General features: G+C 44.6%; 1 protein-coding gene across 1 annotated transcript in view; it reads right to left on the bottom strand.

The window, feature by feature from the left end:
* Positions 1-24,864, bottom strand: part of DCAF17 (DDB1 and CUL4 associated factor 17) — a 58,141-nt gene that overhangs the window by 10,286 nt on the left and 22,991 nt on the right. The window contains exons 9-14 of the mRNA XM_088470414.1: positions 16,241-16,348; positions 10,879-10,984; positions 10,075-10,217; positions 5,998-6,107; positions 4,200-4,287; positions 1,880-1,963 (exon numbers count right to left, since the gene is read on the bottom strand). Of these exons, the coding sequence (XP_088326540.1) occupies positions 1,880-1,963; positions 4,200-4,287; positions 5,998-6,107; positions 10,075-10,217; positions 10,879-10,984; positions 16,241-16,348 (639 nt within the window). The remainder of the gene's footprint in view (positions 1-1,879; positions 1,964-4,199; positions 4,288-5,997; positions 6,108-10,074; positions 10,218-10,878; positions 10,985-16,240; positions 16,349-24,864) is intronic.

Below are 24,864 nucleotides of genomic sequence, written 5' to 3'. Positions count from 1 at the left end.
CAAGAGTGCTTTCGGCTCTAACAGAGCCGAAAGCACTCCCATTGACATCACTTGTGATGTCAGTGGGGCCGGCCCCAGACGGTAGGCGTTCCCATGGGAACGCCTCCGTCTGGGCAGCTACGCCCCCGGCCCGCCCACCAAAGGGGGCGTGCTGTCACTCAACATCGACAGCACGCCCTCTTTGGTACGTCGCTATCCGGGTCTCGCGCATGCGCACGACGGATCCTGCTCCGTCTTCCGCATGTGCACTGGGCCACCATCAACCCGCTTGCGAGCGGGTCTGAATCAGGCCCTCTGTCTGCTGAATTCAGCAGCATCCTAATACTTACAATACATCACAGTCTTATAAACCTTGAGCACAGGAGAAAGCAATGCATGGTTAGAAATGTTAGCAAGCAATTGATTGGATCCAATGAGGAGTGGTATGTTACGTATAGTCATGTGTAGGATTCCTCCCTCCAGGGGTGACACTCAATGTACACAGGCTGGCCAACAGAGGTCCCCACTCCCCATTAAGCAGTGGCCCTGCTGCTCGGAGACAACATGAATGGTTGCTGAGGAGAAATCCCCATGGTGGAGGTAGCGAGGACCGGATGCAGAAAAAAAAAAGCCCTAAAGTCATACACACACATTTTATATATACATACATATGCACACACCTTGCAACTGTTGCAGAATTTGCAGAAGCTTATCACGACTAAAGTTATATGACAGGTAAGGGTCAATTGGCAGGGGAAGTAATGTAAAGTACACAGAGCTTCCTAGGGGACTGTAAAATACTCCTTCAAGCTAACAGTAATGTAAATAAGTAGAGATGAGCGGTTTGGTTTTACTCGATTATGTTCGGATCTTTAAAATGGCATCTTACTGGCTATTCGACTCTCAACGCGTTTTGGATAGCTAATAGGATAAATCCCAACTTGTGCAAATTTGGCGAAAAGAAGCAAGTCAAAACCGAACCGCTCATCTCTACAACTACCAATGTGTTACAAAAGAGGCATTCAGGAGAGCATCTCTGAACGCATGGCACATGAATCCAGGGCTACGGTGGGCACAGGACCACAAAGACTGAGCTGAAGATTAGAAAACTGTTGTTTGGCCCAAACGAAATTAGATTTCTGCGGCAACATGCGGGTATTAGAGATTGGGCGTAAACAATACAAATCCAATGCTTCCTTGTGTAATAGTGTGGGGAATGCTTAGTTGACACACATTAGGGCCTTTTATACCAATTGGGTATTTTTTAAATACCACAGCCCACCTGCGTATTGCTGCATGGACACGGCAATGAGTTCAGTGTACTCCAAGGGCCTCCTCAGGAAGATCTCAATCCAATAAAGCACCCTTGGAATGTGAGATGTGCAGCATGAACGTGTAGCCGGCCAATCTGCAGCATCTGGGCAATGCTGTCATGCCAACAGGGACCACAGTCTCTATGGAATGTTTCTAGCAGCTTGTAATAATTTAGAATGTTCTGGAGGTAAACGTGGGTCTTATCAGTACTAGAAAGGTGCAACTACTAAAAGTGGCCTCGGTTGTGTGTTGTAATTCCATGAAGTTGTTTGGTAAGAGGTCTGGCTGTATGAGAGGCCTTCTGCTTCTGTTATTTGTGCCATCTGTACCATTTCTTGACAGGAAAGAAAAGCTTAATGGAGTAATGTCTAATGTTTCCATTAAAAATGATATTGAATTTAATGACAATCCTCGCACTTCTAGTTGGGAGTGATCAGTTTTTCTACTGTAAGGCTATTGTTTCTCTTGTTGCTATTGAAATGTGCCAAAACACAACTATTTTGAAATAATATACTTACTTACACTTTATTTTCAGATTCACAGAAACAAAATGTAAATTAGCAGTTTCCTATTAATGCATTTATACCTCTTGTTCCGGATCATCATCCAGTTTATCGTATCGCCTTTTCACCCTCCTGCCAGATGTGGTCACAGTCACCATATTATTCACCTACAGAACAAATACATGCACATGTCATGTCAATACTATATATTTTGTTTTATTCTGAGACTGCGCACTGTAAATAAATACCCTGCCTCCGCCTCATCCCCTCTTATGAAATGGTATAGATGGAGTATATGGAAGAGCAGGGTCGTTCCGCAATATATAGTAGGGTGATTGACATTAGTATTTTGGATTCCACTTGAACTGTCCCTTGAAGATGTCCGTAATAACCTAAGCGGGTGTTTGCATTATTACCTCCAGTGTCCTGATATTTAGGCTGATATAAACAAACAAGTTGTGTAATTCCTCCTGGGCCCATTCTGCATTTAGTTCCCTTTGTTATTATTTTGTTCTTGTCTGTATTCTGTACCCCCGTATTACTTCTAGGCGAAAAATTCAAGAAAAACGAATGTTTAAAAAAAAAAAAAAAACAACAACTATATTTTTATAGTGTATATTAGTAATAGTGTACATGTCACGTATTATGTATAGTGGATAGTATTTGCTGTGATACTTCAAACTATTGGTGGTGGTGAGCGTACAGAGGATATATGCTGCCAGCAATATGTTTTAGCTCCATCCAAAGCATATATAGACAAATAGAGAGACAGATAAGTACATTCCAGAAAGCACTATGGGTTCTGTACACACATGCTAGGAAGTACCTATGCTTTTCTCTCTTATTTTGTATGTACGTCACTATAGGTATAGAACAGCAACCGTACAGAAATGGAGATGCTGTAAATAATATATTATATTCCAGCTAATTTCCCATTGGTTCTCATAATGCAAGACATTATCTCCTGATGCGGCTGTACTTTAATTTTCTATGTAAGGCATAAGGGGACACAGCACCTAGGAGAGAATGCTAGATCAACCAAAATTTACAGATTCTTAATCTAATTAATGTTCTAATTTCAAAATTTGACTTAAAAAATGGCTTGCATGAACTATATGGCCCCCAGATAAGAAGCTCCTTGTGTGCTTGGAGAATCTACTGGGCTCTATCTTGTATTCATTAAATGCAAACTTGCACTCAACTGTCACTGTTTTTACAGGAATATCACAGTTTACCATAGTAATAACAGGATAAGCTAAGTGGCCAAGCAACGCTGGGGGGCGGCTAAGCGGGATATCAACGCTGGGGGTGCGGCTAAGCGGGATAGCAACGCTGGGGATGCGGCCAAGCAGCCAAGCAATGCTGGAGGCTAGCTAAGCGGGATAGCAACGCTGGGGGTTGGATAAGGGGGATAGCAACGCTGGGGGTTGGCTAAGCGGGATAGCAACGCTGGAGGCTGGCTAAGCGGGATAGCAACGCTGGAGGCTGGCTAAGCGGGATAGCAACGCTGGAGGCTGGCTAAGCGGGATAGCAACGCTGGGGGTGCGGCTAAGCAGCCAAGCAATGCTGGAGGCTAGCTAAGTGGGATAGCAACGCAGGGGGTTGGCTAAGCGGGATAGCAACGCTGGGAGTTGGCTAAGTGGCCAAGCAACGCTGGAGGTGCGGCTAAGCAATGCTGGAGGCTAGCTAAGCGGGATAGCAACGCTGGAGGCTAGCTAAGCGGGATAGCAACGCTGGGGGTTGGATAAGCGGGATAGCAACGCTGGGGGTTGGCTAAGCGGGATAGCAACGCTGGGAGTTGGCTAAGTGGCCAAGCAATGCTGGGGGTGCGGCTAAGCGGCCAAGCAATGCTGGAGGCTAGCTAAGCGGGATAGCAACGCTGGGGGTTGGCTAAGCGGGATAGCAACGCTGGGGGCTGGCTAAGCGGGATAGCAACGCTGGGGGTTGGCTAAGCGGGATAGCAACGCTGGGGGTTGGCTAAGCGGGATAGCAACGCTGGGGGTTGGCTAAGCGGGATAGCAACGCTGGGGGTTGGCTAAGCGGGATAGCAACGCTGGGGGCTGGCTAAGCGGGATAGCAACGCTGGGGGCTGGCTATGAGGCTAAGCAGCCAAGCAATGCAGGGGGGCGGCTAAGTGCTCAAGCAATACTGGGGGGTGGCTAAGCGGCCAAGCAATGTTGGTGGATGGTCTCTTGCCCCATGTTATAAATGAAAGGCAACTCAAGAACATTGTAAAGTGGTTACAAAAAAAAACAAAATATTTTCCTGCACAGTCTGATTCTTTTTCTCCTTTGGTTGCAGATCTGGGCCAGAAAAATAAAAGTACTGCTAACAAACAGATGACTCACTGCCTCCATACAGTATGACTACAGAAAATGCAGCGCGAGTACAACCTTTACTCACCGCAGGGTCTCTGACTGCAAAAATGGAGAAATCTTCCATGACCTCATATCTGCGCCGATCATTTTCTACCTCCTTCAGCCTCAAAACGCTACAGCAAAACACCAAGCACTGTATAATTACAGTATATATTGACATAACCTGTGTTACAATACTTTACATTCAATCTCATAGAAGAAAAGACATGAATACAGTACAGTAATGAGATCACCTGTAGTGTATGATTTAGCTGTGTACTATAGGGGAAGCTGTACACCTAGCTATTGATGGCAGAAGAGAACCTTGTACTATAGGGGAAGCTGTACACCTAGCTATTGATGGCAGAAGAGAACCTTGTACTATAGGGGAAGCTGTACACCTAGCTATTGATGGCAGAAGAGAACCTTGTACTATAGGGGAAGCTGTACACCTAGCTATTGATGGCAGAAGAGAACCTTGTACTATAGGGGAAGCTGTACACCTAGCTATTGATGGCAGAAGAGAACCTTGTACTATAGGGGAAGCTGCACACCTAGCTATTGATGGCAGAAGAGAACCTTGTACTATAGGGGAAGCTGTACACCTAGCTATTGATGGCAGAAGAGAACCTTGTACTATAGGGGAAGCTGTACACCTAGCTATTGATGGCAGAAGAGAACCTTGTACTATAGGGGAAGCTGCACACCTAGCTATTGATGGCAGAAGAGAACCTTGTACTATAGGAGAAGCTGTACACCTAGCTATTGATGGCAGAAGAGAACCTACAGAATAATCTAGTCCGCCTTTCTGTGTGTGCTTGCAATTTGCTTTACACGGATTGTTTTTGTTTTTTAACATTTCCTACGAAAAGTTTTAACAGCAGCAATGTGTTATGAATCCAGAGATACCTTGGGGTAATAAATAACCCCCGTGTGCTCTCAATCATAACCATGCACCTGTACAGGAGAGAAATGTGCCTTATGGCGGTGTTAGAGTCACCAGTCAAATGATATAAAAAGAATATGGGAAGAATTCATTTTCACATCCAGCTAAATTGAAATTATATCTGATTTATACACAGACCATACACAGTTCGCTTACCCACGAAAAGTAAATCAACCGTAAAGACATACAGACTTTTCACTAACAAAAGACGCCCCCCAAAATGTATTACTCCTCTTAGTTACATCTGATACAGTCACATCTGTCTACAATAGCCGTCAGACAGAAACACATTGATGTGACCCAAGGCTTGCGCAGCTACCCCGTGCCTCTATACGGATTCCTAATACTGTAGGAAATTACTATCAGAAACTGTGCTATTATGATTACATCAAAAAAAAAAGAAGAATTTAAAGATAAAAATCCACCAACATGGCTAAAATGGCTTTTGGGCAGGTGGAATGTATCAGTATTATGTCTGGGTATGGCATAGGGCTCCATTGACTCATGGGCATGTGAGCACTGGACACCAAGCACCATGGTAGATATGCCAGTTTTGTGACCTGCGCCGTAACGAGGGTCTGTGAATGCTGCTGCTGCCCAGGGAGCAAGACCGAGGGGAGGGGGTGTTAAAGTTGCTACCCAGAGCACCCTGTTCCAGCTTGCACGGTCCCTGGAGAGGCACCACACTACATAGAAAGGTGTAGGGCGTCACTTCCACCTTGGCCGTTGGGTGCCAGCCCGAAACTCCTCTGTGCCCAGCTATGGCATTGCTTGTGACACTCTAACATGACTTGTAATTGTCCCTTCATACAATGTTAATCATAGATATAATATTATGACTATAGTATTGGATATACTGAGTTAAACTATGCAGCAAACCCCAGCAGCTTGTACTCACCTGATCTGATCGGGTCCAACGTGAATTATTCTCTCTGAAGCATCTGGGTGGAAGTGAATCCAGTCAGGTTCTAATGAGCAGTATTTCATTTCCCGAATTCCATTGCCTGCCTGCAGTAAAAGATAAAACATATAAGGTGGTTGGGATACAGTAAAGTCAGTGGCAAGAAAGATGTTAAAAGAAGGAATTGCAGGATTACATAAGCTAAAGGATAATAGGAAAAGAGGGAGAGGAAACTGCAACTACTGTAAATGGTGATACACTTAATAAGGCCGAAACAATTAGCTGTGAAGTTTCACCTGAACCTTGTGCGCTAACTCAAAGTAGGATATCAGGATAGGACACTGTAGCTTATTCTTGCTTGCGTCCCATAGAGGCTTGAGCAAAAACCTTTTTTTCCCTTAGAACCGGAAATGTGCACAGCAGAACAGCTAATTAAATCTGCCCATTAAAGAAATTAGGCCTTGTGCACCAACAGTGTACAACCTATGGGCCAGAACCCCCAGCTGGAATACCTGAACAAAATTCTGAGGTCCACCAATTGTCAGACAAGCAATGTATTCTATAAGCATAGGTTTCCTTTGAGTTCTGAGCACAATGTCACATTGGGCTCGATTCAATTGAGCGTGATGTAAAAAGCGCCGGGAGACAGCTCCCGGAGCTATTCAATCCATAGCGATGTTAGGTCGGGGAAGGCTCGTTCTCGCGCCTTAAACAGGGTTTTTAGGCGTGAGAACGGGCATTCCCCGACCTAACTTCCCGGCGCGATGCTGTTTTCTAGGCGCGGGGCTTTTGTCGGATTTCTGCTCGCATCCCTGGAGGGATGCGAGAAGAAATCCTTAGTCGGGGTTAGCTGCGCGGTGTATTGAATAGCTCCGGGAGCTGATTCCCAGCGCTATTCACATCACATAGAATAGAATCGTGCCCAATGACACTTGTAGTCATACTATGTCCCACTGAAGGACAGACACAAATGAACCTTGACTTAGATTCTCCATAGTGGTGCAGACATGCATTGACTTCATCATACACACTCTGTGACCAGATCTGTGTCAGCTTTGGCCAATTACATACATTTCCAATTGACCCAGATCTGATTAATGTCGCATATACCATGTGCCTATAATGACATACTGTCCATGAAGATAATGCTATGATCCTATTTTCCAGCTAGCACAATACACCTTTACAAAATCCTCATTTTAGTTTTTAAGGTTCAGAATGTCTACAACTGTGATTTATTCAGCAATTTATACCCTTTCAGATATACAACCCGGGAAATTTCCTGCTCAAGACCCGAGAATTTGTCCTGCACAAATTCCCGGGTATTTGGTCAAGACCCCCCTTTCACACTAGTGTGTCTACCCAGGAAATTCCCAGTTAGACCCCTTTCAGACAAGAGCAGGTTTTTTCTGCTTACCTGCCTCTTCTCTGCCATCTGCTCCTCCTAGCCTATCCCGTCTCTGGCTGATGATGATGTCATCATTCAAGCTGCCGGAAGCCGGCCAATCGTAATGTAGATTTTTTTATTTTTTTTTATCATTTAAAAATTGATTTTAATTCCCTGGTGGTCCAGCGGGACTGCGGGTGGCCCGCTATGGCTGGGACCAGTTGGCGGTCTCCAGCGCGGGTGTCCCCGGCGTCCGGCTGGGGTCCTGTGTCGCTATAGGACGCTCAGCGCTGTCAACTACATGTAAAAGCTGCTTGGTGCTGCCCGGGAGTAGTAAATTCCCGGGTAGCACCATTCAGACAGAAGCAGGGTAATTTCCCGGGACTTAAGTCCCGGGAAAAACCCTGGTCGATTGCAGGGGTGGCTACCCGGGAATGTGTTCCCGGGCAGGTACCTTTCAGACAGACACGGCTACCCGGGAATTTGGCTGAGGCAGGCCAAATTCCCAGGAATCTCAAGATGTCTGAAAGGGGTATTACGGACATTAAACTGCAACAACTTAACCAGAGATATAAAGAGAGTGTTTTGGTCTTATAAGATAAGGAATGCTAGTTTGATTATATTTATACATATATTTCTCTGATGCACATGAATCACTGAAAGACACTTACTAACAGTATACCAAAAGCGGTATGAAATGTGCCACAATAGAAAAGATGTTTGCAGTAATAACAAGAAAACATTTTCCCAAAGTTCATTAGTTCACTAAATAAAGTTATGCCATATTTTTTTATCTATTAACCTTATCTTTCATAAAACAAATGGTAGCAGACATTTTGTTTGTCAGCTTCACATAGAGTTAAGGCAAACAGCTATAAGGACATACACACACACACACAATATATATATATATATATATACATACATACACACATACATACATACATACATACACAATATATATATATATATATACATACATACACACACACACAATATATATATATATACATACATACATACATACACACACACACAATATATATATATATACATACATACATACATACACACACACACTATATATATATATACATACATACATACACACACACACAATATATATATATATACATACATACATCTTACTCAACTTTTAGGTTTACATATAAAGCATGCAATGTTTCTTATTAATTATAAAAATGTATTCCCATGGACAGCTGTACACTCAGGAAGAGCGCTATGGGCACACTTGCACTCCCACAAACAGCCACGGACAGCCAGAGCCACGCTTGCACTGCCTCGGACAGCCATGGGCAAGCTTACATGCCCACGGACGGCCATGACCATACTTGCACTACCAAGAACAGCCATGGGCACGCTTACATGCCCACGGACAGCCATGGCCACTGGAAGAATGCTTGTAATGTAGGATTCACAATAGCAAACAATTATCGGGAGCATGTGTTTTACTAACAACTATGAGCACAAAGAGTCTGCGTGGGACCACATGAATAGCTAAGAGCTTTAGGAGTGGGACAAGTATTCACATGATCAAACAGCTATGAAAAACTATGAGTCCACTTGTAACAGTCACATAGATAGCTATGCGCTCTGATCTTGTGTGTATTTATAAAACAAATTAACACTAACAGCGTGCTTGTATTTACATGAACTGTTCTGACTACAGAGAACATGATGATAATTGCATGAACAGCTGAACATGTTAATAATTAAATGGAAAGCTTTGAGTACCAAGAACACGCTAATTACATGACAGATCTAAGTATTGAGAACATACAGTAATAATTACATAAACAGCTCCCAGTACTATGAACATGCTCATGTTTACAAAAACATCTCTTAGTACCGAGCACAGGAGCAGCTTTGAACACAAGGGGATATATTTACTAAAGTGAGAGTTTTTAGAATCGGAGATGTTGCCCACAGCAACCAATTAGATTCTAGCTTTTATCTTCTAAAAGGTGCTAGTTAAATGTTAAGTAGAATCGGATTAGTTGCTATGGCAACATTTCCACTTCCAAAAACTCTCACTTTAGCAGATATACCCATAGATGTGCGCTTGTACTCACATGGACAGCTATGAGCAATGGGAATCTTCTTGTACTCATATGAACAGCTCTGAACACTAGGAGAATGCTTTTATTACTTTGAACCCAAAGCGCCGATGCTGAGTTGAATGCAGATGAGCCATTATGGCACCCATACTGTGTGGCTATTAGCCAATATGAGGAGTTGTATGCATTTATGTATTCGCACTGCCCCTAACCGCACACTTGGTTTCAATACAGTCATCATTATCAGTGCGTACTGCCCCAGCCAATTGGTGCAAGAGATCCGTCAGATAAAAGGCGTATTTTCACGTACACACACCTTTACATGGCTCGTAGTTGCGCCAGCATGCCTTCACTAATCTTAGTCTATGTTTGAACGCCTGTTACCACCCAATGACGCCCTTCAAGCCACAAATGGAGAGGTGAATGAATTGCTTATATACTTAACTCTGAAGCAAGATCCATCCACAGAGCTGACTTGTGGACTGACTGGGAGTGCGCTTGTACTCACATGGTGGAGAGCTCTGAACACCGTAAGCGTGCTTATGTTCACATAAACGGGACAGAGTACAAGAAGCTTGGTTCTATATAACATTACATTACATGAATTACCAGGTTGTGGTCGTCCAGGGAGCAGATGTGATATGTACCTCTCTCTCTCTTCTTGTTGGGTGTAATTATATAGTGCCAGGGGTACCCACCTACTTGAAAGGCATTTTCTAGACAAGGCACTTCAAACAGAATTGGGGGTCTTTCTACAAAACACAAAATGCCATTAAACAGATAATTATATATATACACACACACATATACATAGTAAAGTAATATTTAATTATTTTATGATGGGTGACTCAACCATTTATGAAAAACTTAGACACAGCAAACTGATAAAGTTACACTTGAGAATGTTCTGTAGAGCAATGTGTTGTGGCTGGCAGAGGTCTGATTTCTGATACTACTGTTGTTGGTGAGTGACAAGATCTAGCTCTGGGGTTGGCAGAAAATCGCTGCTTCCACTGATATATATAGAACTGCACAAATATGCTCAGAAAACAGAACCGATTTTATCAGAGAGAATGAAGACAATACTTTCACCAGTATACGTATACAGGACTAGCACGACTTCAGGGTGCAATGTGCTGTAATTCATAGCCAGTAGTCAGGCGTTAACCATTTATTTCTATTCCGTGCGAATAAATGACAGCTAGAAGAGCACCACTATCTATGTACAGCACACTTACACATATTAAGCACCATGTTGTTAAGTGAGCCATAAGGAGTTCGTTAAGATCGCCTGAGAAAATAACAAGACGTACAAAGTGGCATAGACGTATGATATGCTGCCAGAATCCTAACATCCTATAGCACACCCAGCTCCTCAGCTAGATTGCAATAAGAAGAAGAATCGGCCAATACCTGACAAGGTGATGTTGCAAGGAATGCCAAATGGAAAGTCTCCAACTGTCCCCGTTTTATCATTCCAAGTGCAGGTCTCCCCCAAGGCACATTTCTGTTGCATACACTAAAGAGACAATATTAATTGCATGGATAATAGATCTTGGCGTTAGTGCAAGATAAAATGTAATTTCATTGGTGGTTGAGCTGGGAAACTGTATAACTGACTGCTCGAAGTGGTGTCAGTGGCTCCTAAGGAATCAATAGGCTCCATTCTCAAGAGTAGTGGATTGACCCACAAAGCTGGCACCTCTGCTACAGTTAAACTATAACAGGACCTCTAAATATAAATAAATATTTTATCATTTATCAAGTCCATTATATAAAATGATAGGTAGAAGCTGATTTGTTGCTATGGGCAAATTCACAATCTGTTCTCTTTAGAAGGGATAATATGAAGAGACTTTTTTTTAAATTGTTTAATTGTAAATGCATTGAATAACATACACCGTAAACTTTTCAGAGCCATAGGAGCCCATTTATGAAAGTGTTTAATCATACGCAATGAGTTTAAAACTCCTTGCGTATGATAATGGTGCTTCCGCCAATCAGCTCCTAACTGTCATTTGTTTGAAAAATGACAGTTGGGAGCTGATTGGCTGGAGCACCATTTTAAAACTCATTGCGTATGATAAAACTCGTTCATAAATGGGCTCCTTAATATGGATGACAATGGGAGAAAGATGCTTTGATACTGTATCATAGTACAATCGGTCATGACATGAGGACTTTAAAATATACATTTAGAAATGTTAGATGACAACTTTTTAACACTTTACCTGTACCTGTGCTACTTGTTCAAATAAAAAATTACGGCTACATTAAAAAACAAAGTTCTGAAAAAGTGTTTATAGATTTGTGTATTGTACTATTGCTAATGGGATTTAGAAGGCATTTATTATACATGCACTAAGCCTTGGAGAGTGAAAAAGTGGAGAGAGATAAAGTACCCACCAATCAGCTCCCAACTCTCATTTTTCAAACACAGCCTGTAAACTGTTAGGAGCTGATTGGTTGGTACTTTATCACTCTCTAAGGCTTAGTGGTGCGGATTCTACTTTGCACAATTACATTCCCGCTTTCCTCACTGCAAATAAGAGTTTGTGAATAATGTTTCAGTGGGTTGTGGTATAAAAGATCAACAATAAAACGGTTGACAGTCAATAGGTCAACACCAAATGGTTGACTTGCAATAGGTCAACAGATACAAAAGGTAATTTTTTTTGTAATTTAACACTAATCCTAACCCTCCCTGGTGCCTAACCCTAACCCTTCCCCTGGTGCCTTACCCGAACCGTCCCCCTAGTGCCTAATCCTCCCTCTATTGCCTATCCCTAACCTTTTCCCTAATGCCTAACCGTCCCCCTAGTGCCCAAACCTAACCCTTTCTCCATTGCCTAACCCTAACCTTTTCCCTAATGCCTAACCTTTCCAATGGTCCCTAACCGTCCCCCTAGTGCCTAAACCTAACCCTCCACCTAGTGCCTAACCCTACCTGTCCCTCCTAGTGCCTAACCCTAACCTTTTCCCTAATGCCTAACCCTAACTCTTCCCCTGGTGTCTAACCCTAACCGTCACCCTAGTGCCTAATCCTAACCCTCTATTGCCTAACCCTAACCTTTTCCCTAATGCCTAAACCTAACCGTCCCCCTAGTGCCTAAACCTAACCCTCCACCTAGTGCCTAAACCTAACCGTCCCTCCTAGTGCCTAACCCTCACCTTTTCCCTAATGTCTAAACCTTCCCATTCCCCTGGTGTCTAACCCTAACCGTCCCCCTAGTGCCTAACCCTAACCGTCCATCCTAGTGCCTAACCCTAATCCCAATCTTTTTCCTTATGCCTAACCCTCCCCCTAGTGCCTAAACCTAGCCTAACCCTCACCTAGTGCCTAACCCTAACACGTACCATCCGACAGCCTAACCCTCCCCCTAAGAGCCTAAACCTAACCTAACCCTTCACCTAGTGCCTAACCGTACCATCCGACAGCCTAATCCTCCCCCTAGTGCCTAAACCTAGCCTAACCCTCATCTAGTGCCTAACCCTAACACGTACCATCCGACAGCCTAACCCTCCCCCTAGTGCCTAAACCTAGCCTAACCCTCATCTAGTGCCTAACCCTACCACGTACCATCCGACAGCCTAACCCTCCCCCAAGTGCCTAACTCTAAAATGTTGAATAAACCATTAAAAAACATGTCGATCAACTTGTTGCCCTTTTAACCCTGTCCACCTATTCATTCCTGATCATCTATCCGGACACCGTTTCTGTGTGTGCTTTCATTTATAGGTAATTTATTAATGTGGGTTCCGTAAGTGTGCTATAATCTTGTGCTTCTTTCTACTTTACTTTCATCCACTTCTTACTCCCCACTAGGGCACCTAACACTTGGTTGCTTATGCTCGGCTGCTTATCTTTGTGTTATGGTCGCTAATGTAGCAATGTATATTATCCATGTCCTTGTCCTGTATTGTATTGTTCTGTGAGTCACTGGTCACCTATTTGTTTATGTATTTTGTAAGGCGCTGCGGAACACTTTTGGCGCCATATAAATAAATGATAATAATAATAACACAAAAGAAAAGCTCCAACTGTGGGAGCCAGCTAAATATGAAAAATTCGAATAAAGTCATAATACCATTTTGCATTGTATTACATTTGGTCCTAGGCTATAACTTGCTCCACCAAGACAATTTCAGTACAATAAATCTATTAAAAATAGGAAATAAAGGTTCTGGGAATCCAGATGTCAATGACAAAATATAATCAGATCCATTGTGGTAACCGAGAGTCTGCCATCATATCATATAACATGTGGCCACCATGAGAAGCTGCTGTTGGAATCTTGGAGTATTTGGAATTCCACTCACTAATAAATCAATGCAAACAGGGTTTTAAACATAGAGATACAGTAGCTCAGTGACATCTGGTTAATGTAAAAAGAAAAAAACAATAATACCAGTGATGGTAGTAGTCAAAAATAATTTGATATGTTATAGAAACGGTGAACATTAGAGTGAATGTCGGATACGCTGTATACTAATAACATAATTTACAGGTAGACAATTGCATGCTGCAGCCCCATTCACCGACCTGAATAAATAAACAGTCCTGGCTGTAATGTACAGATGGCTGAACTGAAAAATGAAGATCTACTCTCTGCATGGTGTTTATTTTCCCTTACATCACTAGGATTATAAGGAATGTACCAGGCAAGTAAAGCCACTTTCTGACATTAACAAGGATGAAGGTTGATGCATTACTGACATAAATACCATATGTAAAATACCGAAATTGGTCTCTAAAGGAACTTGCTTGTGCGCTATCTATGAAGTCTCCAAGGTAACGGCAATAGCTTTGTGGACTCATACACTGGGGAGTGAAGTTGTACGTTGTGGCTCCGGCCATAATGGAATGTGTAATTGCTCGATCATACTTTACTGTGTAACAGAACCGCAATGGAATGACCCCTGATATTACTAACATGAGCATTGTGTCAGTGCTTCTAATCTGAAAATTTCAATGTTAAGGTTTAGTTGTCTTTTAAAAACATGGAAACCCTCAGCTTAATCGGACGATTAACTGCGACTGACCGGGCAGCTTGGCTTACGGCTGGCCAAAGAGGGTGACCCTGGAGGGTCCAGTATATTTTGTACATGTCAAACGGGTTTAAGATGTTGACTGTCTGTTTTTGGCATTAAGCACCGTAACCCTAATGCTAACCTTAACATGACGGCTACGGTAATGATCAGGCGGTTTGCGATTAATGTTGAAAAACTGTGGTTGGGCTGGTTAGTATGTACCGATCCATAATCATAACTTCAAGCTTAACCCTAATATCGACATTTTTAACTTGTCGATATTTTGCAGTTGTCGACAGGTCAGCTGTAGACACATCATAACTGTCGACATTGTACTGTAGAGATACTGAATGTCACAAGCTGACCGCATCCCACCCTGGATTGTATGTCGGCATTGTGTGACCAATTCACATGTTCTCCTCAGTTATGAGCCCCTCAGCAATCACTATCAGTATTGCAATTCAGTCACTTGCATCAATCCCCTTTAGCAAATATGCCATTTGTAGGCTTCAAATGTTCCACGATTCTGCAGTTTCACTTTTGTTTTAAAGTTACCCAAAAGTCAGTGTATGCTGGTGACCTCTACTGGTTCTGGACCTTAGAACATGGACATTCCCAGCTCAGCAATTACGCAGCCTTAGAGAAAGGATTACAAATACACAGATTATATCAAAATAATATCACAAAACACTAAGATTAGATACAGACACAGGTACATGCCAAAGCAAATGGTTGGTGAATGTAGCTAATAATAAAGTAAATTCATCCACACCCAAATCGTACTACAAAACGTATTTCATTTTCTGCTATGTAGCACCATCACCTGCTCCTAAAACAGTAAAATAAATGTTGCAGCTTTATTTGGGTGTGTTTGCATTGTCTTTATTATCTACTACACAGAAAGACAACCAGCAACTCTCCAGCTGTCGTGTACCTACAACTGCAATCGTACCCTGCTGGCTGGAGATTTAAATGGTTACTGTGAGTGTATCTGCACCTGGCTCCGTTATGCCCCTTTTAAACCAAAATCCCGGAATTTGGAACACTGTCTCAACACGGGTCAGACCCGGGCTAGCGAAGTTCACACTATACACGGGTGCAGTGGTTTTCTCCTGCCAGCAATTGGAGATGGCAGTCTCCAAGCGCCAGGGATTCGTATTTTCCTATGCTGTGAAAAGGACTTGGGCTGGATGACCTGGATCACCCGTTCACACTGCAGTTACATGGGTTGTTCCAGTTTCCAACCCTGCTCGCTACCCGGGTAGCGAGCAGGGTTGTCAACCCGTGACCCGGCAATAACCCGGCTTATTTGGGCAGTGCAATACCCCTTTCACACATAGTCTAAATACCCGTGTTTTTGCCGGTGCACGCGCATTGACCCGGTTCTAGAGTATGTGTGAAAGGGGCCCCGGGCCCCGACCCTGCTCAGTAGCAGGGTTATTCCCAGTTCGCGATGACCCGGTTCATGCCTAAAAGGCTCCGATTGGCAGGCTCAGTGGCGCTTGGAGAAAACATAATTTCCAAGCGTCCACTGCTGCCTGATGGAAGACCTGGGTCACTGCAAGACCCGGGTCAACTGTGAAGGGTAACGACTCTGGAATAACCTGGTTCGTCACCCATGTATAAAAGGAGCAGCCTGGCTTCAACATGTGCTTGGTGGCCCTGGTCAGAGCCAGGTTGAAGCCAGGACTTTAGGTATGAAAGTAGTATAAAAGGGGTATTACTCACACGCATTAATGCTTACCTGCTCAGCAATTCTCTCAAAGCTGTAGAGCCGGACCAGGCCAGCACTGTGCATTACAACAACCATGCCATTGCAAATCATTGCATCAGTCACATTAGATCCAAAAACCTGTGTAAGCAACATAAACAACTATAAGCAGAACAAGAAAAACCCATGCAAAATAACTAGATGAATAAAATAGACTTAAATACTCAGAATAATTAAAATTATTTGGCTGTTATATACACACACATATACGATTTTTAAAAGGTGCGCAACAAGTCCCAGCAATAATTTCAATCAGTTCTTTAGCCAATTTCCAGTAATCAATACTCGATGCTGATGCAGCCAGTTCCACTGGACCCCACCACGGGTCAAACAGTTGAATATATGCAAAAGAAAAGATAGAAGGCGCACCACGTGAGTATAATAATAGAAAAACCTCTTTACATCACATATGCTCACGTTCATCAAAGCAGCAATTGCTTAGCCTCACGATCCCTCCCCGGGGCTTCCTGGAAGGCACACGCTCCTGGTTCACGCTCACTCCAATCTCCGTCACTTTAGCGGAGACACAATCGGATCTCCGGCCATCTGGAATACGGCAGTCAACGTCAACACGTCTGCGACCTCTGGAAAACACTCCAACGCGTTTCGTCACAACAGAAGTCCGTTGTGTCGCAGACGTGGTGATATCGAGTGCCGTATTCCAGCTGGCCGAAGATCCGGAAGTATCTCCGAGGGTCGGACAAGCACACTACAGCAGGAACTTAGTTCTATAAAGGTATTTACACTTCACTGCTTTAAAGGTTCTTGATAAAAGTCATATATATATATATATATATATATATATATATATATATATTATACATATTATACATGCATACACACAAAAAGGAGAGTTATTGGAAAAATTAGCCTTGTTAAATCTTTCTTCGAAGTCCATACGGTCCACAGGGAGGCAATGGGGTGTAGGTGGGACTTGGAGGACCAAACACCAACAGCAAAGCTTTTCAATCCCAGGATGCTCCGATCCTTCCCCCTATGCCCCGCCCACAGCAGGATAGGAGAGAAGGAAGACTGGTACACTGAAGAATCACACTCTCACACAGAGAAGGAAACAAGTGACCAAGAGAAGATACCCATAGAAGCCAACTGTGTCAGGGCGGGTGACCTGTGGAGCCTATGGACTTCAAAGAAAGAGTTAACAAGGGTATGTTTTACCATAACTCTCCTTTTCTTCTTCAGGGTCCATAGTACACCACAGGGAGACAATGGGGATGTCCCAAAGCAGTTGTTCAAGGGCGGGGACGCTCCTGAGCTGAGAGGAGAACCCTGCGCCCAAAGGAAGTATCCTGAGAGGCAAATGTATCAAAGGCATAGAACCTAAGAAAGGTGAGGACGGAAGACCATGTAGCCACCTTGCATAGTTGTTCAGCAGAGGCGCCACGCCGGGTGGCCACGAGGGACCCACAGAGCAAGTAGAATGAGCAGATACTGTAGCTGGCACAGGAATGCCAGTCTGCGCGTAAGCCTGTGAGATAGTCATGGGAATCCATCTGTTTGTTAGCTAGCCATCCCTTCTTATGGAATCCATATAAGATGAAGAGGGAGTCTGATTTCCTGATGGAACTAGTGCGGTCCACGTAGATCCTTAGGGCACGGACCATATCCAAAGAGGCCTCACCTGCCGAGAGGTCTGGTGATTGAAAGGCCGGAACCACAATTTCCTCAATGTGGAAACGAGTAACCACTTTGGCGAAGGGAGCCTGGACACAATCTAAGAACAGCGCCCCTAAATCAGATACCCTACAGGCAGATGCTATAGCCAGAAGAAACAGAGGGCCTGATTCAGAGCCGGACGCTCTGACAGAGCGCTCTCTCTGAATCAGGGCCGGCTTTTTTTTTTTCGGATCGGCCTCTTGGCCGCTTGCATAGCTGTGCTATTGCGAGCGGCCATGATGACGGTCGCGATGGTGAAGACGAGACCCGTGTGGTAGGGCTTGCGACGAGACCCTTGTGGTAGGGTCTCGTGGCCGCAAGCCCCAGAGAGATTTCGGCTCTAACAGAGCCGGAATCTCTCCACTGACATCACTCTCATGGGAACGCCTCCGTTTGGGCAGCCACCCCCCGGCCCGCCCACCAAAGGGGCGAGCTGTCACTCAACATCGACAGCTCGCCCCCTTTGTTGCGAGACCCGGAGCGACAGATTGCCCGTCGCTAGCCGGGTCTCGCGCATGCGCACGACGGAGCCGGCTCCATCGTGCGCATGCGCTGTGGGCCACCATCGACCCGGTTGCGACCGGGTCTGAATCAGGCCCAGAATCTTCGCAGTGATCCACTTGACATCCAATAATTCCAAGGGTTTGAATGGAGGTTCCCGAAGTGCATGGAGAACCACTGACAAATCCCACGGAGCCACAGGTTGGGACAAAGGGAGGTTGTATACTTAGGACACCCTGCAGGAAGGTGTAAACATCCGGTAGAGTAGCAATTCTGCGCTGGAACCAGATAGACAGAGCAGAGACGTGCACTTTCAGAGATGCTAGGTTGGAGTACCAGATCCAATCCAGCCTGAAGAAAGGCAAGAATTCTAGAAACCTTAAAAACTTGAGGGTCAGTTTCTATGAGCACATCACTAGAAATATGTATGCCATACCCAGTGAGAAGTCCTGGCACAGGCCAGTTTACGAGCTCTGATCATGGCCTAAACCACAGAGCTAGAAATCCCTTAGACCTTAAGATGGATGTCTCAAGAGCCAGTTCGTTACAGACAGGCGGGCCAGGTCCGGAAGTAGACAGGGACCCTGGGACAACAGGTCTGGTCGTACAGGAAGTTGAAGAGGAACGTCTATGGAGAGACTTTGAAAGTCGGAGTACAGATAATAACTCTAGCTTAGCCTAGACGCTAACAGGACTGTGCCCCCTTCCTGTTTGAATTTCCGAAGAACTCGAGGTAGAAGGGATATTGGAGGGAAGAGATATGCTAACTGGAAGGTCCACCTCATAGATAATGCGTCCACGAAGGCCGCGTTGGGATCCCTTGTCATGGCTCCATACACTGGAAGTTTGTGTCTTGAGGCCATGAGATCCATATCTGGTAGACCCTATTTTTCCACCAGAAGCTGAAAGACTTCTGGATGTAGAAACTACTCTCCTGCATGCACGTCGTGATGGCTGAGGAAATCCGCTTCCCAATTGAGAATTCCTGGGATGAACACTGCGGAGATGACTGGGAGATGGCGTTCGGTCCATGTGAGAATGTGGGACACTTCTGCCATTGCTGCAAAGACTTTGAGTGCCTCCTTGGTAATTGAGGTAGGTCACTGCCATGGCGTTGTCAGACTGTACTTGTACTGGCCTGCTCTGAAGAATATCCTGAGCCAGAGTGAGAGCTTGGTATATGGCTCGGAGTTCTAGGACGTTGATTGGTAAGACCGCCTCGGCTGGAGTCCAGCGGCCCTGGAAAGAGTGCTAGCCGGTCACAGCATTCCACCAGAGGAGGCTTGCGTCCGTGGCTAGGAGTACCCTGTCCGGGATCCAAAAGGGGCGTCCCTTGTTCAAGTGGGATGTCTATAGCCACCAGGCTAGGGACAGGCGAACCTCCAGGGAGAGGCTCATCATCTGGGATCTGAGCAGAGGAGGCAGCCCGTTCAATCTGGAGAGGATCAGGTGTTGTAGTGGTCTAGAGTGAAACTGAGCAAACTCCACCATCTCGAAGGGGGACACCATGGATCCCAGGGTCTGCATTGCAGAGTGAATTGACACTCGGCAACTGTGTAGTAGTCTGTGCACCCGGTGTTGTAATACCGAGATTTTTTCTGACGTTAAGAAAATTCTCTGAACCTGAGAGTCCAGGAGGGCTCCCAGATGTACCATTCTTTGAGAAGGTGTCAAGAAAGTTTCCAGTTGATCAGCCAATCGTGCGTTTGTAGAAAGGCAATGGTTATCTGTAGGTGGCGGTGAAGAATTTCTGGGAAGTTGGCCAACAGTAAGAGATCGTCGAAATATGGGAGCAGTCTGATCCCTCCACGACGAAGAGGGGTAGCCATAACAGACATGATCTTGGTAAAGACCCGAGGAGCCGTTGAAAGGCCAAAAGGCAGAGCCTGAAATTGGTAATGTTGCTGTAGTATAGCAAACCAGATATATTGTTGATAGAGAAGGTGCTATAGGTACATGTAGGTAAGCGTCCTGAATGTCCAGAGACACCATAAACTCCCGAGGCTCCATAGGCAGGATAATAGAGCGGAGGGTTTCCATACGAAACCTGGGCACCCTGATAAACTTGTTAAGAGACTTGAGGTTGGGGATAGGTTGATGAGACCCTTTGGGCTTCTGAACTAAAAAAAAAGGGTAGAATAATAGCCCTTCCCTCGCTGTGCTGAGGGGGATCAGAATTATTACCCTTGAGATAAGTAAGGACTGAATGGCCTTTTGGAGCAGCAGGGCTTGCGTGGGTCCGATGGAGGGCCTGTGCAAAAGAACTGCTGGGGGGATGCCTCAGGAAGGATAGATCATATCCGTGGGAGACCACTTCTCTTACGCAGGCGTCTGTTGTGGTCTGACGCCAGTATTTGTGGAATTGAAGAAGTTGGCCTCCCAGGGAGAGGCCCGTCCGTCAGGCTGAAGGCTTGTCCTCATATTTGGTAGCTGGACGTCTAGTAGCCCAGGTCTGTTTGGTCCTAGGCTTGGAAGCCTTAGATGCTTGATGCCTTGAAAAAGGACTGACCTTTAGCTTTTCATTGAGGACGAAAGGATGACATCCGAGGCTTCGAATTATATGCAGAGGGCAGGAACGCCATCTTGGAAGCTGCCAAGGTAGTTACAATTTTGTCCAATTCTGGGCCAAACAAGTATCCCCTGAATAAGACAGAGACTCCAAGACCTCATCTGCCTTCCATGAGCGGAGCCAAACAATGCAACAGGCTACTACAGAAGTGGCAGATGCCTTGGAGGCTAGGAGAGCCGTATCCATAGCTGCTTCACCGAAATAATGTGCTGCATCCATAGCCATAGGTCTAGCAGGATGAGTAACAGCTCCTGTAAGAGAGTATATAGATTTTAGATATGCTTCCATCCTTCTATCCGTAGCCTTCTTTAAGGAGGTTGCAGTATGGATAGGTAAGGTAGCATTTGTGATTAGATGTGTCACGTGGGAATCCACTGCTGGGGGAACTTCGCTTTTAGTGCAATCAGTAGCGGGAAGAGGGTAAAAGGAACTTAAACGCTTAGGCAACTGAAATCTTTTACTGGGCATATTCCATGCCACACTCATATGATCAGATAGCTGATCAGAGGGGAGGAAATTCTGGTAAAATTAACTTTTTGCCATTTAAAGGATGGCTGTTTTGCCTTAGGAGCAGGTTCTGTCTATTCTATTTGAAGAATAGATTTTACAGCTCTCTCAAGTGCAGGTATATCCAATTTAGAGGGAGGATCTCTGTCACCTGAAGGAAAGTTACAGTGAGAGACGTCTGCATCTTCTGCCTCCCCAGATGATAAATCAGAACCTGATAGCTTGGTGGACTGGGAATACAACACAGCACACTTAGTAGGTTTACTAGGTAAGGGTCTCTCTTTTTACAGCATTTACTGAAAAGCTAGACTGCACTGAGGTAGAAAGTATGTCTACCGATGCGGGAGGCAAGTGATTTGCAGGGAGTACCTGCTGTGGCCATCCCATAGGGGGAGCCACCACATGGGCCGTTAGATGGTCCGCAACTTTTGCCAGCACCTGTGAAAAAGTAGCCCAGGGTGGGTCCTGAGAGAGAAAACCGGGGCTGATGAGCCCGGGGCAGTATAACACGATGTACAAAGACCATCCTGAATGAGGTCCTCTGAAGTTAAGCCTGCTGAGCAGGACTTACAAGACACCAGAGTGGAAGGAACATGCTGCTTGTCTGTATTGCCTCTGCCAGACATAGCTGCAAGAATAATGTAACACACAATATGGCACAGTGTAGTGACCAACAGCGATAACTAGTATGTGATAGCCCTCACAAATATATGGAGATGTGAGGTACATACCTTTAGTGTGCCAGGGTTATAGTAGAAGAAAAGGAAAGGTATAAGCTGACAGTCATATGAAAAAGAAAACAGACAGCAGCGCTAGCATAAGTCACATACAATGCAGAATATACAATATAACTGCAGTGGGAACTAAAATCAACTATACAGACCGCAGTGGCTGGTAGGCTATAGCGCTGTATAACATGGCCCTTAGGAGAGGCATACAGGGATACTGGACCCAGCGTTCCCGGAGACCTGAATGCAGAAAATGGCTGCCGTGAGTCTCAGAGGGGGCGGTGGGTGAGGGAGGAGCAGCAAGACTGCATTGGAATGTCGCCCTGAGCTGGGGGAGGGGCCGCAGGGAGAGCACCTTCTCTCCTATGCTGACTTTAACCCCTGGCCTTACAAATGCCTTGCGCCAGTGCTTGTAATGCCCTGGTGGTCTAGTGGAGTCCCGGACAAACCGGTGTTCACAATAGCGCCTCTGGTCTGTCTCCTAAGACGGGAAGCAAGACTGCGCATACACGCTGTCCCGGCTGCAGTCTGGGATCCGGGGAGCCTCGCTAGCTAGGTCCCCCTCAGGGCTGGTGTTACGGCTCTGTGGAGGGGTGATGGAGCAGCAGTGCAGACGTCTAAAGGACTGTATCGTGCTGCTGGTCATTAGTAGAATAAATGAAACTAAAATGAAATCATAAACATAAGCTTGAGCTGCTTAATAGCAGCCCCCTGTAAAAACGGTGATCCAGCTCCTGCCAGACACCAATGAAACAGAGTTGCCCTCAGGCAGCGTGCGGGGTATAGGGGGAAGGACCGGAGCATCCTGGGATTGAAAAGCTTTGCTGTTGGTGTCCGGTCCTCAAAGTCCCTCCTACACCTCCCTGTGGAGCCCTAAGGACCCTGAACTACAAATATACACACACTAAATATAGATATACACACACACACACACACACACACAATATAAGGGTACTCTATCAGCGCTACATATAGTCAGTGTCTCTTCTTTTCAACCAGGTACTTTTGGTTTGCCGATTTTATATGTAACATTTATTACAGGAAAGCTATAGAGTGTTATTTTTATATATGTAACATTTAATATGAATGAAACCTATAGAGTGTTTTTTATATATATTTTGTATACATGTTTTTATATATTGTATATGTATTCTTATCCTGTTGTTCTTAAATAGGGAGATTTTAATATGACCTTTTTTGAATTACCTTATATTGCACCTTAATGAAATTATGGAATTGTTTTAGGAGATATCTGGTTTACCAATCGAGACTTCTGTGTCAAAATGTCCATCGGCTAACATAGCCCATATAAATGGTCTCCATTAAAATGGCCGCCGCTGTAGATATTCTAGTATTTATGAAAAGGCACTTAGAATAAAGGGCTGTATGTATAAATATAGCGTCCACCATTCCCAGACGAAGCGCTAATATAAGAGCTAGCATGTGGCCAAATTACTGCCGGAATATGGAGTGTAAAAAGGATATGGGTAACATCGCGGAGTTTAACAAATCCCGCGCATGCGCAGAAGGTTTAAACATGATGTCGCCGTACAGATGGGTGGAAACGCCATAGAAGGTCATTCTAATTAACCTCTCCCCTATAAATAGGAGCTTTGGGCTCCAGAAAAAGATCCTCCTGACGAAAGTCCAGCCTGAAGTAAAAGGCGTAAGAGACGAAACGCGTTGAGGGTATAGTGCGACATCAGTACTTTGTTCCAACTGGTGACTAAGACCACATGTAAGATATTTTATATTTTTTATTTATTTACGATTTTGTTATATGAAACTGCAAAGAAATACGTGATACTGGCATTTGTATTCTTTGCATCCACTTGGGTATAACATTTTTGGGTAGTGAGAACTAAAAATGATTTATGAGAATCTATGATACTAGGTACATCTTGGTAATAACACTGGATGACCAGTGGAAGGAAGCCCTGCAGGACTCCAGCAAAGACCCATATGTGCACATACAACATCTGACTGCGGTACGCATAAGATTTATTACCTCTACTTTTTAAATAAAAGGTAATACACTAGGGAGTGTATAATCTCTCACCCTTCCTCTAGTTATCACCTAGAATGGTCATCTGGAAAAAAGTGTGGAGGGATATATCCGTTTCTACAAAGAGATACTTGTCTGATGAGCCTGATTTTTCTTCATTTGCTGCACGCACATTACCATATCCTCCTTCTCCTTTAACTTCGTTAATACACTAGAGAGCGCCTCTTTCTCACCATTAAATTGTCTAAGCAAGGATCCTTTTGGCCTGGAGCCTATTAAAAGAAATATCAATATTTTTCCTTAAAGCCCCCTTTCATCCATGGCTGAGATCGCTGCAGTTAAAAAGAAATCTGCAATCCCCTGGCACTAAGGGCTCCAGGTCTGAAGTTTGGAAATACTTTGCTGCAGATGAAGGTTGTCAGCACGGTTTGTTCAATCAGGTGCTACCAACAGCCTGTTACTGAGCCAAGTAAAAAGATCCACAGCAAATACCACACTTTAGATCCACGTTAAAAATGCCAACGCAACTAGACAGACTGGGTGACAATACATACATACTGTACAATCCTAGATCAACATCAGATTAGTGGGGTGCCGGACTGTAGATAGACAG

Source organism: Taudactylus pleione, unplaced genomic scaffold, assembly GCF_031769625.1.
Source record: "Taudactylus pleione unplaced genomic scaffold, aTauple2 ptg000004l, whole genome shotgun sequence".
Taxonomy (NCBI): domain Eukaryota; kingdom Metazoa; phylum Chordata; class Amphibia; order Anura; family Myobatrachidae; genus Taudactylus; species Taudactylus pleione.
Note: the sequence above shows the minus strand (reverse complement) of the source record. Positions and strands in the feature narration are given on the sequence as shown.